Source organism: Gigantopelta aegis, chromosome 12 (assembly GCF_016097555.1).
Source record: "Gigantopelta aegis isolate Gae_Host chromosome 12, Gae_host_genome, whole genome shotgun sequence".
Classification (NCBI taxonomy): domain Eukaryota; kingdom Metazoa; phylum Mollusca; class Gastropoda; order Neomphalida; family Peltospiridae; genus Gigantopelta; species Gigantopelta aegis.
Window position 1 is genome coordinate 3,693,367 of NC_054710.1, and position 18,649 is coordinate 3,712,015.

General features: G+C 37.2%; 1 protein-coding gene and 1 long non-coding RNA gene across 14 annotated transcripts in view; both read right to left on the bottom strand.

The window, feature by feature from the left end:
* LOC121386181 (phospholipid transfer protein C2CD2L-like) overlaps positions 1-18,649 on the bottom strand; it is a 184,020-nt gene that overhangs the window by 47,088 nt on the left and 118,283 nt on the right. For 12 of the 13 annotated variants that reach the window (XM_041516994.1, XM_041516993.1, XM_041516998.1 and 9 more), the window contains one exon: positions 552-675. In XM_041516994.1, coding sequence (XP_041372928.1) covers positions 552-675 — 124 coding nt within the window. The remainder of the gene's footprint in view (positions 1-551; positions 676-18,649) is intronic. The other variant, XM_041516996.1, reaches the window with a different exon arrangement.
* LOC121386182 lies at positions 7,800-8,227 on the bottom strand. The gene is made up of 2 exons (XR_005959598.1): positions 8,114-8,227; positions 7,800-7,958 (listed from the first exon to the last, which is right to left on the bottom strand). It is a non-coding gene; the product is annotated as an uncharacterized LOC121386182 (long non-coding RNA).

Genomic DNA, 18,649 nt, shown 5'->3' on the forward strand with positions numbered 1-18,649 from the left:
GAGGCTAGTTAATGAGATTCAGAGGAGGGAGAGGATCGAGAACCTAACGGAGAGAGTAGCTGACAGGGATCTATACCTAGGGAGAGGAATAGATCTCTAGCGAGAGAGAGGGAGGAGAGAACTCGAGAGAGAGTCCGTTTGGAATTTAGAGCTCTATTCCTTTCAGAGATTTCGCTCTCTCTCTCTCTCTCTTTTTGCTGTTCTCTCTCTCTCTCCTCTCTTTCAATCTAGATAGATCTCTATTCTCTCTCTCTAGAGAGAGCTTTCTTTCTCTCTCTCTATCTCTAATCGCTCTCTCTCTCTCTCTGACTCTCTCTTTCTCTCTATAGAGAGAGACAGACAGACAGACAGACAGACATACAGACAGATACAGAGAGAGACAGATAGAGACAGATACATGAGAGAGAGAGAGAGAGAGAAAGAAAAAAAGAGGGCAGAGGGAGAAGAGTGAATGAGTGAACAATGGATGGATGGATGAAAAGATCTACAGGAACGAGGTCCAGTGAGCGTCTAGTGAAACTGAAATAAAAACAATCAAAGTGTGATCATACTTGGTGCCTTACCGACATCCTTGGGACCTAGACCATTTGCCTTGATGATTTTCACGAGCAGGCGTTTATCACCCACGTAGCGGGGTGGCTTGGGAGGGGTGGATGCACTGACTGGAGAGTAGAACTGAAATATACAAACAAATCAACCAATCAAAGATCAGATCTCAACAGCCCTGGCAGCCATTATTACGAATCCTCACAAATTCATCTGAGCATTCAGCAATGCTGAAATAAAAGTTTCTATATTTTAAATGTTTATACTTTTTAAAAATATAATTAAAATATGTTAATTAATGTTGTAACATAGCATAAGGAACAGTAAAAACAAGATGTCCATTATTTATCATCCATTAAAGGCTTTTGTAGGAGATATTGCTGGCATTATAATTTGCAGTATCTCCTGCGATATTCTCCGCAGGAGATATCACATCTTATAATCTTTATCGGTCAAATTTTAATCACAAGACATTATTTTGTTACGTCACTGTGTATGTTTCAGCGCTAAACCTATCATTAGTGATGTCACGTACGTATTGCCACTGTTGTTCTGCTAGTTAATGAGCCTACTGCTGCCAAATATATATTCAACCCACATTGTTTACAATTGTTACAAATGAAAAGAATGATAGTGGATGATAAAAAGAATACCCCCCTCCTGTCTTGTGATATCATAATTATCAGCACTAGTTGATAAAAGTATAAAAAATCCTTGGCAAGCCTCGGATTTCATACTTTTATCAACTTGTGCTGATAAATTATGATATCACAAGACACGAGGGGAGTATCCTCTATATATCTACCCTCCGTCTCTCTATCTGCTTTTGTCTGCTATCTCTGTCTGTGTTTGTCTCTCTGAGTAATTTTTCATTGAAGAGATACCAAGATCAAAACAGACAATTTCCAGGGGCGGGGTCATCTTCATAAATCAAGGCTAATATTCGTTCCTCGTATTCAGCCTTGATACATGTCGTCAAGAAATCGTGCCACAAAATGCTTAAATTTCATTAGATGCGATGAGATCTGATTGCAACGAATCACAATGCTCCTTATAGATTCCCTTGTTATTGTAAACAAAGATGGCAGCGTCAGCATCCATGGAAATGTGTCGTGTTTGTCACGATATGTTAAAAAAAAAGGTTTCGGCGGTTAATTTTTGATATTGCTTTCAAGATTGTCACATGTTACCGATGCTGTGATTGGTCAGCTATGCCATCGTGTAAGGGACATAATCGGTGTTACAAATTTTCTTCCAATAGAGGGCGCTAGTAGTGGATATCAGTAATCTTGACGACATGTATCAAGGCTGAATACGAGGAACGAATATTAGCCTTGATTGATGAAGATGGGGCGGAGTAGGACATAGACCAATGGTAAAGTGTTTCTTTGATGCACGCTCGGTGAGGAATCGATCCCTGTCGGTGGTCCTATTGGGCTATTTCTCATTCCAGCCATATATTTCTCATAGCAACGGTCGTAGTACATAAAATATTGAACACTAGATGTTCTGAAATGCAATTTTCTGCATTCTACAAGTAACATTCATCTCAGCCTTAAGACTTACTACGTACCAGTAATGTTTTTATTCACAATTATTGGAGGGGATAGAGCCCCAGAGCACCCCCCCCACCCCCCCCCATCACCTGCTCCACAAATATTATTAATCAAAAGTTCCCACACACATACATGGAGAAATGACACTGACATCTCTGGTTTTAATGATGTGCATTTCCAGAAGACAAAAATTGAACTCCAGTCATGATAAAATGAGGTCAAGTCAAGTCATGATAAAATGAGGTCAAGTCAAGTCATAGTTTTTAGTGTTGTAGCGCATGCCTGTCCTGGGCACAGGTGTCGACTTTTGCTGGCTCCTCCATCGACAACAGGAAAAGGTTTGGGGTGGGTGGTAGAGGGGGATCACCTGTGCTGGCATTTGCAAGGGAGCACGAGCAGCCTGACCCGGGTTGGAAGCAGGCAATGTTATTTTGGTGCTATTGAACTGACAAGTGTCCCGTGGGATTGTAATCAAATGGAAACTGTTGCGTAATTTCTTTAAAGTTAGAAAGTTTGTTTTGTTTAATGACACCATTAAAGCACATTGATTTATTAATCATCGGCTTTGGATGTCAAACATATGGTCATTTTGACAGAGATTAAACCTGCTACATTTTTCCATTCGTAGCAAGGGATCTTTTATATGCACCATCCCACAGATAGGATAGCACATACCACGGCCTTTAATATACCAGTCATGGTACATTGGTTGAACGAGAAATAGCCAAATTGGTCCACAGTCGAGGATCGAAAAATGCATTTTGGGATATTGCTAAAACCTGAATGACCAGAATCACTTCATGTGAATGAAAATTAATATTATAAATAAAAGTAAAAGTAAAGTTTGTTTTATTTAACGACGCCACTAGAGCACATTGATTTTTTATCTTATCATCGGCTATTGGACGTCAAACATATGGTCATTCTGACACTGTTTTTTTGAGGAAACCCGCTGTCGCCACATAGGGTACTCTTTTACAATGGGCAGCAAGAGATCTTTTAGTTGCACTTCCCACAGGCAGGATGGCACAAACCATGACCTTTGTTGAACCAGTTATGGATCACTGGTCAGTGCAAGTGGTTTACACCTACCCACTGAGCCTTGCGGAACACTCACTCAGGGTTTGGAGTCAGTATCTGGATTAAAAATCCCATGCCTCGACTGGGATCCGAACCCAGAACCTACCAGCCTGTACACTGATGGCCTAACCACGACGCCACCGAGGCCGGTATATTCTAAATAATAAAATGTAAGTATTGTGTACTTGTACTTCTAATTTAAATGATCAAAAACGGCTTTAATAGCGAAAAATATGTTGTAGTGTTTAAAAACTAGGGTCCTTCACTTTAATGAAGCATTTGATTCACATCTGATTCACATTGGTGTGAAATAGTAAGTAAAACACAGCTTAAACTAATTACTTCTCAAATTGATTTCTATTCTTATTCCATGTGCAGTTTGTTTCCCCTGCTGAATATGAAGTGCATAACATTGATTCCTACATAGATAATGCAGTTGTCTCCCCTGTTGACTATGAACTGCATAGCATTGTTTCCTTAAAGGGACTGTCCTGAATTTGCAGCCATTGTAAGATGTTTGCAATAACAGATCCTTGTTGGTGACTACTATTTCATACTAAATACATTTTCTTGTTTAGAATACCAGTGTCTGTATGTCGAATGTGTTTGTAGTCGTATACTAATGTTTGTAGCACTCAGTTTTTACCTTAATTTGAGATATATATTTTTTTGTACGTACGAAATTATTGGGAGATAAAATCGGGTTTTGGCTACTACAGGCATTAGGACAACAACAAAGACCTTGTAAATACAGACAATGATATTTTAAATAAGAAAAGGTATTTAATTTGTATTTTATGTCATCGAAAACACTCTATTGGTCGGAAACATTTTACAATGGTTGTAAAGTCAGGACTGTCCCTTTATACATTTTACAATGGTTGTAAAATCAGGACTGTCCCTTTAAACATTTTACAATGGTTGTAAAGTCAGGACTGTCCCTTTAAACATTTGACAATGGTTGTAAAGTCAGGACTGTCCCTTTAAACATTTGACAATGGTTGTAAAGTCAGGACTGTCCCTTTAAACATTTGACAATGGTTGTAAAGTCGGGACTGTCCCTTTAAACATTTTACAATGGTTGTAAACTCGGGACTGTCCCTTTAAACATTTGATAATGGTTGTAAACTCAGGACCGTCCCTTTAAACATTTGACAATGGTTGTAAACTCAGGACCGTCTGTCCCTTTAAACATTTGACAATGGTTGTAAAGTCAGGACTGTCCCTTTAAACATTTTACAATGGTTGTAAACTCAGGACCGTCCCTTTAAACATTTGACAATGGTTGTAAACTCAGGACTGTCCCTTTAAACATTTGACAATGGTTGTAAAGTCGGGACTGTCCCTTTAAACATTTTACAATGGTTGTAAAGTCGGGACTGTCCCTTTAAACATTTGACAATGGTTGTAAACTCGGGACTGTCCCTTTAAACATTTGACAATGGTTGTAAAATCGGGACTGTCCCTTTAAACATTTGACAATGGTTGTAAACTCGGGACCGTCCCTTTAAACATTTGACAATGGTTGTAAACTCGGGACTGTCCCTTTAAACATTTTACAATGGTTGTAAAATCGGGACTGTCCCTTTAAACATTTGACAATGGTTGTAAACTCGGGACTGTCCCTTTAAACATTTGACAATGGTTGTAAACTCAGGACTGTCCCTTTAAACATTTTACAATGGTTGTAAACTCAGGACTGTCCCTTTAACCCATAGTTTGAAACTATTCAATGTGTACAATGTAATTATATGTCCTCTGTTGAATACGACGATTTGTTTGTCGTTTTTGTTTAACAACACCACTAGAGCACATTGATCTATTAATTATTTATAATTATGATTAAACATCGGTTATTGGATGTTAATTTTGACATATAGTCTTACAAGAGGAAACAAGTTTAACTCGACTGCAAAATAACACATGTATGTACAATATAAATGGACCATTTTTTTTATTTTTTTTTAAACTTTATACAGGCCTTATTCTTGTTACCATGGCAACTACAACCATTTGCAGACATGGGTAAGCTAGTCCAATAGTCAAAAAGGACTATTTTAATAATTTTTTAAACCTTCATAGAGATTATTATATGAACTTGTGTGTCGTACTGATTTTACGAAACAAGTGTCAGGATTTTTGTATTGTATTACATGAATCCTGAGACGAGTTACGTAAAATCAGTACGATTCACACGTAAGTGTAATAATTCTTATTATTCCTATTATTACCCGGTATCTACATTAATCAAAATAGTATTGTCATGAATAACAAGCTAATACCTTGTCAAAACATTTCAAATGTAACTAAAAAGAGACGACAAAATGACGTCATTTTGATAAGCGTTTACACTGGAGAAGCCGCATTAAGTTATGACGTTGCTTCACAGAATGACACCATTCGTTGTGCACGTGAAATCATTACGACACACGTGGGTCATACTGGTTATATTTCCCTGAATATCTTGAACTTTGTGGATAATAATTTCCTTTTCTTTTATATACAAAGTTCATCCTCAAACACTAATATCTCTACATGTAATGTAATTACGTACACTGACAATACAAAAGACAAAACGTGTTGACCAAAGAAATCTTTGCTTTAATATTCGAAACATAGGTAAAACATTCCAAAACAAAAATGGCAGTTTATAACTGCTGTTACAGCAAGATCATAGAATACTTTCTGAAAACAGAAACATTTACCATTCACAGCAAAAATATAAACAAAGAAACAAATAAATAAATCAATAAACAAAAATCACAACAAACATCAAAAACTAATACTTGCTCATAAGCGCAAGCTACATTTAAAATTTCATTCCACCATTAAAATCAAATATATAAGAAAAGAAAAACGCCAGGACGATACTAACAGCTGCAATAATTAATTATTAGGCAATTTTTACACCCTAAAATGTATTACACATACATATACAGTCAAACTTCAAACTTTGTTAGGATGATGTTGATTGGACTGAACTTACAAGCTCATTCATTGGTTCAAGATAATCTTAATATACTCAACAAAATTAATAAAGGGCTAGCTATTTTCAGCATTTTCCTTTAAAATTTAATAGGTGTCAACAAAACAGTTTGATTTGTTTAACGACACCACTTGAGCACATTCATGTATTAGTCATCGGTTATTTGATGTCAAACATTTGGTAATTTTTACATATAGTCTTAGAGTTAAAATCTGTTTTGTTTAACAACACCGCCAGAGCACATTGATTTATTAATGATCGGCTGTTTGATGTCAAACATTTGGTAATTTTGACGTATATATCCTTAGAAAAGAAACCTGCTACATTGTTTCATTTTATATGCACCATCCCAGACAGAATACAGATACCACAATGTTTGATATACCAGTCATGGTGCACTGGCTGGAATGGGAAATAACCCAACGGACCCACCGATGGAGATCGATCATAGACCGACCGCGTATCAGAAATGCATGACAAAACTCAATGTGTGCAAGATATTACTGAACAATTTTCAGAAGTCATCTGTTATAAAACTTTGCTAAAATAATATGATCAGTGGTCTCTCCAGTATTCAGGAAAGGGAAGGAAATGGTTTATTTAACGACGCACTCAACACATTTTATTTACGGTTATATGGCGTTGGACATATGGTTAAGGACCACGCAGATATTGAGGGAGGAAACCTGTTGTCGCCACTTCATGGGCTACTCTTTTCGATTAGCAGCAAGGGAACCCTTATATGTACCAACCCATAAACAGGATAGTACATACCATGGCCTTTGTTATATCAGTTGTGGAGCACTGGGTGGAATGAGAAATAGCCAAATGGGTCCACCGACGGGGATAGATCCTAGACCGACCGCGCATCAAGCAAACGCTTTACCACTGGGCTACATCTTGCCCACTTCAGGAAAGGGATGGAGGGAATCGGTAGAGCTGGTTCCACTTATAGGAAGGGATGGAGGGAATCGGTAGAGCTGGTTCCACTTATAGGAAGGGATGGAGGGAATCGGTAGAGCTGGTTCCACTTATAGGAAGGGATGGAGGGAATCGGTAGAGCTGGTTCCACTTATAGGAAGGGATGGAGGGAATCGGTAGAGCTGGTTCCACTTATAGGAAGGGATGGAGGGAATCGGTAGAGCTGGTTCCACTTATAGGAAGGGATGGTGGGAATCGGTAGAGCTGGTTCCACTTATAGGAAGGGATGGAGGGAATCGGTAGAGCTGGTTCCACTTATAGGAAGGGATGGAGGGAATCGGTAGAGCTGGTTCCACTTATAGGAAGGGATGGAGGGAATCGGTAGAGCTGGTTCCACTTATATGAAGGGATGGTGGGAATCGGTAGAGCTGGTTCCACTTATAGGAAGGGATGGTACCTAAGATTTGCAGGGTACAAGTACTTCGAAAATGTCTCTGGTAGTTCAAGACGATGGCATGACTTGTGATTTTGGATGGCAGCCTAAATAAACGGATGGCGGATATTACTATCGCTGCCAATGGATGGTGGGCATGTTGGAAATTAGTCTTAACAGATGGTGGGCCTGCTTATTGCTTATGACATGTAGCGAGATCCCTGATGATGCTAACAAAGAACAATTATTCAAAAGTCTACTCCCTTAATTAATTTTGTTGAGTGTTGTTGTTTGTGAAAAATCATGTCATAGGACAATTCCTCAATCCAGATATCCTGAAAGGCCCCATTTCTGTTCTCTTATATATAAAGACAAAAATAACCTTGTCATCCATGGAAGGCCCCGTTTTACAAACCGATCTTAGCACTAAGATCACCTTAAATGCATAAGGTAGTTATGGACTTAAGGTGATCTTAGCACTAAGATCACCTTAAATGCATAAGGTAGTTATGGACTTAAGTTGATCTTAGCACTAAGATCACCTTAAATGCATAAGGTAGTTATGGAAGGTGATCTTAGCACTAAGATCACCTTAAATGCATAAGGTAGTTATGGACTTAAGGTGATCTTAGCACTAAGATCGGTTCGTAAAATGGGCCCCAGCAGAACCTTGCTGTTTTGTTTTCTATTTTTAGATTCTATGAAATTACGTTTCAGGCCATTCAAAGACAGAAATCTGACATCCATAAATGCAATTAACTTTGATACATCACCTTCACTATTTGAGCACTGAGCAGGTGATCACAGATCTTTCAGATATTGTTTGCAGCAGATCCAGATACAGCAAGGGGGTGATTGTGGGGGGACTGGGTGGTGGGATGGACAGATCTTCTGAATAAATTATTTATGTCCCAATTGTTTTGGATAAGAATGTATTGTTAGTATAAAGGGGACATGCGACAGGATATTTCAGGGGACAAGGGTGTATGGTCCCTGATACCTGAACGGGGATTCCGTAAAGGATACCCACAGACATGAAAGCCCCTTTAAAAGGTGTATTATGGGTCCTCCCTACAATATAAAGTCACGGTACCATTCCGTATAGTATACTGCATTTCATACATGTAAGTGGTGACAGTTGCCTTTCTTGCTCTAGACCAAAAAAAGAAAGATTGTTTTGTTTAACGACACCACTAGAGCACATTGATTTTTTTTTAATCATTGGCTATTGGATGTCAAACCTTCTGATTTTTTTAAATCATTGGCTATTGGATGTCAAACGTTCGTACCAAAATAATTATGAAAAGTTAGTTTGTTTTGTTTAACAACACCACTACAGCACATTGATATCTATCGGCTATTGGATGTCAAACATTTCGTAATTCTCACAAATAGTCTTAGGATTTAAATTTGTTTTATTTAAAGACACCAATAAAGCACCGATTTGTGAGTCATCGGCTATTGGATGTCAAATATTTGGTAATTTTGATGTATATAGTCTTAGAGAAGAAACCTGCTATATTTTTTCATCAGTAACAAAGGATCTTTTACATGCACTATCCCACAGACAGGATAGCACATACCATGGCCATTGATATATACGCATTGTACACTGGCTGGAAGGAGAAATAGTCCAATATGTCCACTGATGGGGATTGATGCCAGACCGACCGCGCATCATATGCACCATCCCACAGACAGGACAGAATATACTACAGCCTTTGATATACCTGTCATGATGTCTTGGCTGGAATGAGAAATATAGCCCAATGGGCCCACCGATGGGGATCGATCCTGGGGCTTTTAACTGAAATATTTCATAGTCGACTTCTGTCCATTTTTACATGGTACTCATCAGTTTCAGAGCGCTCCCTAAAATTAGTAGTCACATGACCCTCTCGACAGTGCTGTATTGTACACAGAATATATTCCGACATAGAAATTGTATTGACCTGCATGGAGTAATTAATGGTGGTGTGTAACCTTCATGTACTTTGACAAATTTTAAACAGCAGTTCACTTACTGTAATGTATGAATTTTTTTTTTTAAATGTACATGTAGCCATTAAATTTCCAACATGTTGCCCTTTGTACCCTTTGGCTGAAAGCCTATAAATGGTGAAAGCCTATAAGCCTGTGGATGAAAGCCTAATAAGCCTGTGGATGAAAGCCTATAAATCACAATTTTAATCAAGTTATTAATCACAAGTATTAAATGAGTTTGATTCTTTTTTATTAATGTTCATAATTATATCCAATTATGGTTCAAGTACGCTGTCATGGGCATATAACTCATATTACTCTGTCTCCCCCCCCCCGTTGACCTTCTCCCCCCATCTTCAGCCCCAATGCATCTCTGGGATAAGATATTAATCAACAATCAATAATAAATTAGTACAAGCTAATATTATATCAAGAAGTAAAATAAACACCAAAAACAGTTAGCAAAAATAGAACAATTAAAACAAAAAAGAAGAAACCTGTTATAAAGAATAATATATCACATATACAAAAATAACACAAGTGTTAATATAAAAGAAAATTTCACAAAAACCTCAAAAAGTAATATTTCTATGTGTATATACTGATAACAAGTAATAAATTAGAATATATATATAATATATAAGCATGCCAGTTAAGCATGTGTATATACTGATAACAAGTAATCAATTAGAATATATATATAATATATAAGCATGCCAGTTAAGCATGTTGCAAAACAAAACAGCTAAAAATGTAAGCAAAGAGTAAAACGAACAATACAATAAAATGTCCACATACATGTATCACACATACAAAACTTGTGTGACTGTTAATAACTCACAAAACTTCACAAAATCTCACAAAATCTTAAAGCATTGAACATCATATAATATAATATATGAAATGTATATTCCAAATTGTGTTTTGTTTATTCCAGAAGATCACAAAATGTGTTCTGAATCATTTCCAACACATCGAAATGCATTCTGAGTTTGCAACACATCAAAAAATATGTTTGACTGCCAAAATGTGTTCTGAATCATTTCCAACACATCGAAATGCATTCTGAGTTTGCAACACATCAAAAAATATGTTTGACTGCCAACATATAAAACATTACGATAACTGAAAAATTTTAAAATAAAATCCAATTCTCAAAACATTAAATGGTCGTTCCTGCATCGCTTTGTAACATGTTTTTTTCATTCACAAAAATTTCTGTCATATCAATTCACCTGTACATATCAATGTCATTATCTTAGTAGATCACCACTTGAAATTAATCAGAAACTTGAGAAAGATAAAAAAAAGGAAGAGCTACAACAACCACCCACCCACCGAGAATGTTTCGAAAATCAAAAAATGAATTGGCAAAGAATTTAAATGGAAAACCATACTCTCTACTGTAGTCTATATTTCAAAAACATCTCTGATTATCCACTGTTCCCCATATCAAATTATTGGTGATAAGAAACCAAATTTCTGAAAATCAAAAACAGAATTTGCCAAAAAATTTAAAAGTAAAATAATCCCTCTACATTAAAAAAAACCAAACAATAAAAATCTTTGATTACCCAACATTCCGTTAACCACATTAATGGCAGATATTTCTTTTGTCTTAACCATCAATGAAAAAAGAAGAAGAAGAAAAAAACAAACATCCATAGAAAAGGGGGAGAAAAAATACCCCGAAGAAAAAGCAGAGAGGAAAAAGGACATGTATTATGTTTGAGATGAATGTCGGACATCAATGTCACAAACAAATTTCATAGACTCAGTCTTATGTGTTATTTGAGCTAGATATTGACCATAAATATCAGCAAAGGCTCAGTCTGTGTAGTCACTTGATCCTAATATGACTATCAAAGTAATGCACCTTCTCAGTCTGTGTATTAAATTGAGCTGAATGCTGGCAATGAATATCAACAATGCTGACCCAGTCTTATGTGAACTTTGAGCTGAATACTGTCAATGAATACCAACAATGTTGACCCAGTTTTATGTGATCTTTGAACTGAATGCTGGCAATGAATATCAACAATGCTGACCTAGTCTTATGTGATTTTTGAGCTGGACACTGTCGGTAAAATGTCAATATTTATGTAGTCATTATGAGATGGTTACTTATCATAAATGTTGGTATACTGTATATATAAAAAACAAACATGTCACAACTCAGTAAATGATGTTATTTTTTATAGAGACACATTACCATCAATGTTACAGGCATTTTTAAAAAACTTTTTTACATTCCATCAGTATCGAAAAATGATGTAATATAGATACTTAGGGATTCTGTCACATAATCTTACACAGGGATTCATGGAAGCCCCGAATCTTGCTAAATTTGGATCCTGATTTTTGAGAAGAAAAAAAATATATTGCACTGACTCAGTCTTTGTAGTCTACTGATCTACATATTTCTACAATGTAGATACGACTATTGGATTGACTCAGTTTATGTAGTCTATTGATTTATATATTTCCACAATGTAGATATAACTATTGGATTGACTCAGTTTATGTAGTCTTTTGATCTACATATTTCCACAATGTAGATATACTATTGGATTGACTGTCTTTGTAGTCTTTTGATCTACATATTTCCAAAATATAGATACAATTATTGGATTGACTCAGGTCTTTGTTGGCTTTTGATCTACATATTACCATAGATTTATGTGATACAACTATTGCATCAATGCATTCTATGTAGAATTACTACATAATGGTTATATCAATGTAGGCAGAATTACTGACCTGACTCAACTATACATTAATGTTACCCATGTTACCATGAATGTTAGCACAAATACTGCTTTGACTCAGTCTATGTATTCAATTTGAGCTGGATATTACAATAAATTTAAGCACTAACATTACTTATTCAATTTGAGCTGGATATTGAACATCAATCAATGTAAGCACTAATATTACACTGACTCAGTCTATGCATTCAATTTGAGCCGGGTAACAACATCAAAGTAAGAACTAATATTGGACTAACTCAGTCTATGTATTCAATTTGAGCTGTATATTAACCATCAATGTAAGCACTAATACTGGTCTGCCATTGGCCTCCCAGAGACCGAACCCTGGAGCAGAAATGCTCGAAACCTTCATGGTATATAAGCATGCTAAAGTATAACACACGCACTAATACTGCACTGACTGCACTGACTGCACTGACTCGTTTGTGTATTAATTTTGAGCTGGATATAACCATCAATGTACAAATATTACACTGACTCATTCTATGTATTCAATTTAAGCTGGAAAATTTGACCATCAATGTAAGCACTACTGACTCAGTCTATATATTCAATTTGAGGTTGATATTGACCATAAATGTGAACACCAATACTGCACTGACTCAGTCTATGTATTCATTTTGAGCTGGATATAACCATCAATGTAAGAACAAATATTACACTGACTCAGCCTTTGCATTCAATTTGAGCTGGATATAAGCTTCAATGTAAGTACAAATATTACACAGACTCGGTCTATGTTTTCGAAATGAGTGGGATATTGATCATCAATGTAAGCATGAATACTGCGCTGACTCAGTCTATGTATTAATTTTGAGTTGGATATTACCATCAATATAGGTACGAAATATTACACTGATTCAGTCTATATATTCAAATTGAGCTGGGTATTACCATTAATGTAAGCACGGATATTACACTGACTCAGTCTATATATTCAATTTAAGCTGGGTATTACCATTAATGTAAGCACGGATATTACACTGACTCAGTCTATATATTCAATTTGAGCTGGGTATTACCATTAATGTAAGTACAAATATTGCACTGACTCAGTCGATGTAGTCTCCTGATCTCTATGATAACACCATTAGAAGCACGGAATATTGCACTCAGTCTATGTATTAATTTTGAGCTGGATACTGACCATCAATAAAACAATATTATTATTTGGACTGTTAAGGAAAGTTGTGAGAACTGTCTAGACGTTGTAGGTCTTGGAAAAAGAGTACATTGACACCAAGACACAGAGTCTAAAACTGGATCCTCTTTCAAGTCGTCAAAACAGTACACAACATTCACAGAGAAGAATAACATTGTCAAACCTGTAGTCCATCCCAACCTTTTTTTCATACTACGGAATTTACTACAAGTTATTTATTTCCGAGCCAACTGATTTCTAAACTGCACACAAAACTAGTATGTTTTTGTTATTTTCAAAACACTCTTACATAAAACTAAACTGAAAGTATTTACAAAAAGCATTTTGGAAGGAGGATGGGATGGACTATAGCAGGCTATAGACTGTCACCAATGAATACCACTTTAAAAACACCTAAATACAATCAAACTCGGTCGGGCGAAAAACATTCACACTCAAAATCAGGATGTCATCAAATCAAGAAAGTTTGTAAGAACTGCTGCGAATCCTGCAAAAGTCTTGATGATTATAGAAGGTCCTCAAACATTTTGGAGCAAGTTTGGAAGGTTCTTTTAAATTCTGGATAGCTTTGGAAAACAACACTTTGTTGTACACAGTCCAGAAACAAATATCTGAAAGATTCTAGAAGGTTGTGGAAAATTCTGCAAGTTTCTAGAGAATTTGGGATATTCTTCAAAATTCTCGTAGTTTCTGGAGAATTTGGGATGGTCCTGCAAAATTCTGGATTGTTCTGGAAAATTGTTGATAGGTTCTCACTCATGCTGGGAGGTTCTGGGAAATCCCAGAAAGCACTGGAAAGTCTGGTCGGGTCTGGAAAATTCTGGACGGTAAAGTAAACTTGAGGATGATTCCAGTTTACTTCTTAGGCTTCAAAGGGGTTCCATCTGCACTCTGTGGAAAGAAAATGAAAAAACTTTAAATAGGTTTATCTTTAACATCAAACAGACACACTGAAACATTAGTATACAAGCTTAATGACACCACTAGAGCACATTGATTATTAATAATCATCTATTGGCTGTCAAACATTTGGTTATTCTGACATATAGGAGACATTCTGAGGAGAAACCCGCTACATTCTTTCTATTAGTATCAATGGATCTTTTATGTGCACCATCCCACAGACAGGATAGCACATAGCACAGCCGTATATATACCAGTCGTGAGGCACTGGCTGGAATGAGAAATAGCCCAATGGGCCCACTGATGAGGATCGATCACAGACCACTCATCAAGTGAATGCTTTACCACTGGGCTACGTCCGGCCCCTTCTTAATAACAATTAATAAATCAATTTGCTCCAGTGGTGTCGTTAAACAAAACAAATTTCTTAATAACAAGACACACATATGAAGACACTGACAAGAGCTTGCTGCAACTGTAAGATGTCTTCATTTAACAGAAAGAAAGGAAGGAAATGTTTTATTTAAAGACACTCTCAAAACATTTTAATTATGGTTATGTAGCATCAGACCAATTAACAGAAAGAAAGGAAGGAAATGTTTTATTTAAAGACACTCTCAAAACATTTTAATTATGGTTATGTAGCATCAGACCAATTAACAGGAAGGAAGGAAGGAAATGTTTTATTTAAAGACACTCTCAAAACATTTTAATTATGGTTATGTAGCGTCAGACCAATTAACAGAAAGAAAGGAAGGAGATGTTTTATTTAAAGACACTCTCAAAACATTTTAATTATGGTTATGTAGCATCAGACCAATTAACAGGAAGGAAGGAAGGAAATGTTTTATTTAAAGACACTCTCAAAACATTTTAATTATGGTTATGTAGCGTCGGACCAATTAACAGGAAGGAAGGAAATGTTTTATTTAACGATGCACTCAACACATTTCAATTAGTTATATGGTGTCAGACCAATTAACAGGAAGGAAGGAAATGTTTTATTTAATGATGCACTCAATACATTTTAATTACAGTTATATGATGTCGGACCAATTAACAGAGTCATTTTAGTGACAAATATTACTTAATGAATACTTATTAATGTTTACAATATATCAGAGTTTGTATATTCAATGTGTTTCTTGCTCAAACTGGATTTTACTACAGACATTAGGATGTTGAGAAACACACTATAAGCCTTGTGCTTTGGTATATGCAGGAAAGTTAAAGAAGTTTGTTTTATTTAACAACCCCACTACAGCACATCGATTAATTAATCATTGGCTATTGGATGTCAAACATTTGGTAATTCTGACTCATAGTCATCAGAGGAAACCTGCAAAAAATTTTCTAATGCAGCAAGGGATCTTTTGTATATGCACTTTCCCACAGACAGGAAAACTCATACCACGGCCTTTGTCCAGTTGTGGTGCACTGGTTGAAATGAGAAAAAAGCCCAATCAGCTGAATGGATCCACCGAGGTGGTTCGATCCTGCCACGCAAGTACCTCAAGTGAGCACTCAACAGACTGAGCTAAATCAAGCCCCCTGCAGGAAAGTTAAAAACATGAAATTTGTCGTGAGAAAGGGACGAAATATTGAGTAGTGAACCCCAAATGCAGAAAGCTTAACTTCATTTCTAATTAGCTTTACACCGCTTTAACTTGCAACTAAGCGAGGACTATTATTTTAACTTGCAACTAAGCGAGGACTATTATTTTAACTTGCAACTAAGCGAGGACTATTAACTTGCAATTAAGCGAGGACTATTATTTTAACTTGCAATTAAGCGAGGACTATTATTTTAACTTGCTATTAAGCTAGGACTATTATTTTAACTTGCTATTAAGCTAGGACTATTATTTTAACTTGCTATTAAGCGAGGACTATTATTTTAACTTGCTATTAAGCGAGGACTATTATTTTAACTTGCTATTAAGCGAGGACTATTATTTTAACTTGCAACTAAGCGAGGACTATTATTTTAACTTGCAACTAAGCGAGGACTATTATTTTAACTTGCTTTAATTACATTTAGTGGTGGGACATAGCCCAGTGGTAAAGCACTCGCTTGATGTGCGGTCGGTCTAGGATCAATCCCCATGTATAGCTGAAGTCACTATATCTTTATCCTAGGATATGTCCACCCCTAGCTGTACGTTGATAACTTCATTACAAAATGACAAGCAGTTCCTACAAGGGCGGGGTGTAGCCCAGTGGTCAAGCACTTGGCTACTTCTTGTTCCAGCTAGTGCACCACGACTGGTATATCAAAGGCTGTGGTATGTGCTATCCTGTCTGTGGGATGGTGCATATAAAAGATCCCTTGCTACTAGTTGAAAACTGTAGTGGGTTTCCTCTCTATGACTGTCAAAATGACCATATGTCTGACATCCAATAGCTGATGATTAGCAAACAATCAAAGGTCCACACAAATATTAAGAGAGGAAACCTGCTGTTGCCACTTCATGGGCTACTCTTTTCAATAAGCAGCAAACAGACAGGGTAGCACATACCACAGCCGTTGATATACTAGTCTTGGTGCACTGGCTGGAACAAGAAATTGCCCAATGGGCCCACCAATGGGGCGGTTATATGGCGTCAGACATATGATTAAGGACCTTACAGATATTGAGTGAGGAAACCCACTGTCGCCACTTCATGGACTACCCTTTTTGATTAGCATCAAGTTTTTTTTTATATGCACCATCCCACAGACAGTGTAGTACATATCACGGCCTTTGATAAACCAGTTGTGGAGCACTGGCTGGATAAAGAACTAGCCCAATGGGCCCACCGACGGGGATCGATCCCAGACTGCCGCACATCGAGCAAGGGCTACATCCCGCCCCCAAAATTAAATAGGTTACTTGAATTTGGTTTTTCTGTAAAATTTTAGATAGTTTACGTCAATTTTTGATTTTCAGAGCCCTGTATGACAATCCCAGCCTGGTTATTGTGGGACAGGAAAGTCACACTGTCACAAAGGTTATTCATACTGATAGGCAGCAAGGGATCTTTTAGAGGAGGGATTTAGCTTAGGATCGAACCACCTCGGTGGATACATTGAGCTGATTGGTTTTTTCTCATTCCAACCAGTGCAACACAACTGGACAACGGCCATGGTATGTGCTTTCCTGTGCATATAAAAGATCCCTTTCTGCATTAGATAATTTGGTAATTTTGACATATAGTCTAAGAGAGGAAACCCATAAAAAAAAAGTCATTAGTAGTAGCAAGGGATCTTTAATATGTACCATCCCACAGACAGGATAGCACATACCACTGCCTTTGATATACCAGTTGTGGTGCACTGGTTGGAATGATAACTAGCCCAATGGTTCCACTGACAGGGATCGATCCCAAACCGACGGCGCATCAGTTGAGTACTTTACCACTGGATGACATCCCACCCCTAAGAGAAGTTTGCGTTGTTTAATGACACCACTAGAGCACATTGATTTTTTTCCCCATTAGTAGCAAGGGATCTTTTATATGCACCATCCCACAGACAGGATAGCACATAGCACAGACTTTGATGTACCAGTCGTGGTGCTCTGGTTGGAACGAGAAATAGCCCAATTGGTCCACCACCCCCAGTAGTTGTGGAACATTAGCTGAAACAAGAAACATCTCCATAGCAGAACAATCTCCAGAGATACAGGTTCAATCATCCTGTACCAATTCTATTGTTTCTTCCAGCTTACTTAGTGCCTCACCACTGGTCATTCAAAGGCTGTGGTATGTACTATCCTGTCTGTCGACCGTTTTGTTTTATATACATGGTTTTTTTCAAAAATGCAGCCTGGGCATGATGTGGGTGTAGAATGCAGAAAACTTTCTTGAAGCAGAGACTGGGCACACAAAAAACGGTCCTAAGGAAAAGTGCATATAAATGATCCCTTGATGCTGTACTAGGGAGTAGCCTATGTATAGCAGTAGTGGTTTTCTTCTCTCTCTCTCTCTCTCTCTCTCTCTCTCTCTCTCTCTCTCTCTCTCTTTCTCTCTGTCTCTCTCTATTTATCTCTGTCTTTCTCTATTTCTCCCTCCCTCCCTCCCTGTGTCTGTCTGTCTGTCTGTCTCTCTCTCCTCTCTCTCTCTCTCTCTCTCTCTCTCTCTCTCTCTCTCTCTCTCTCTCTCTCTCTCTCTCTCTCTCTCTCTCTCTCTCTCTCTCTCTCTCACACACACTCCCTCTTCCCCTCACTTTCCTTCTTTCTCCCCCATCTCTCTGTCTGCCTGTCTGTCTGTATATGTCTTTTTGTGTGTGTCTCTCTCTCTCTCTCTCTCTCTCTCACACACACTCCC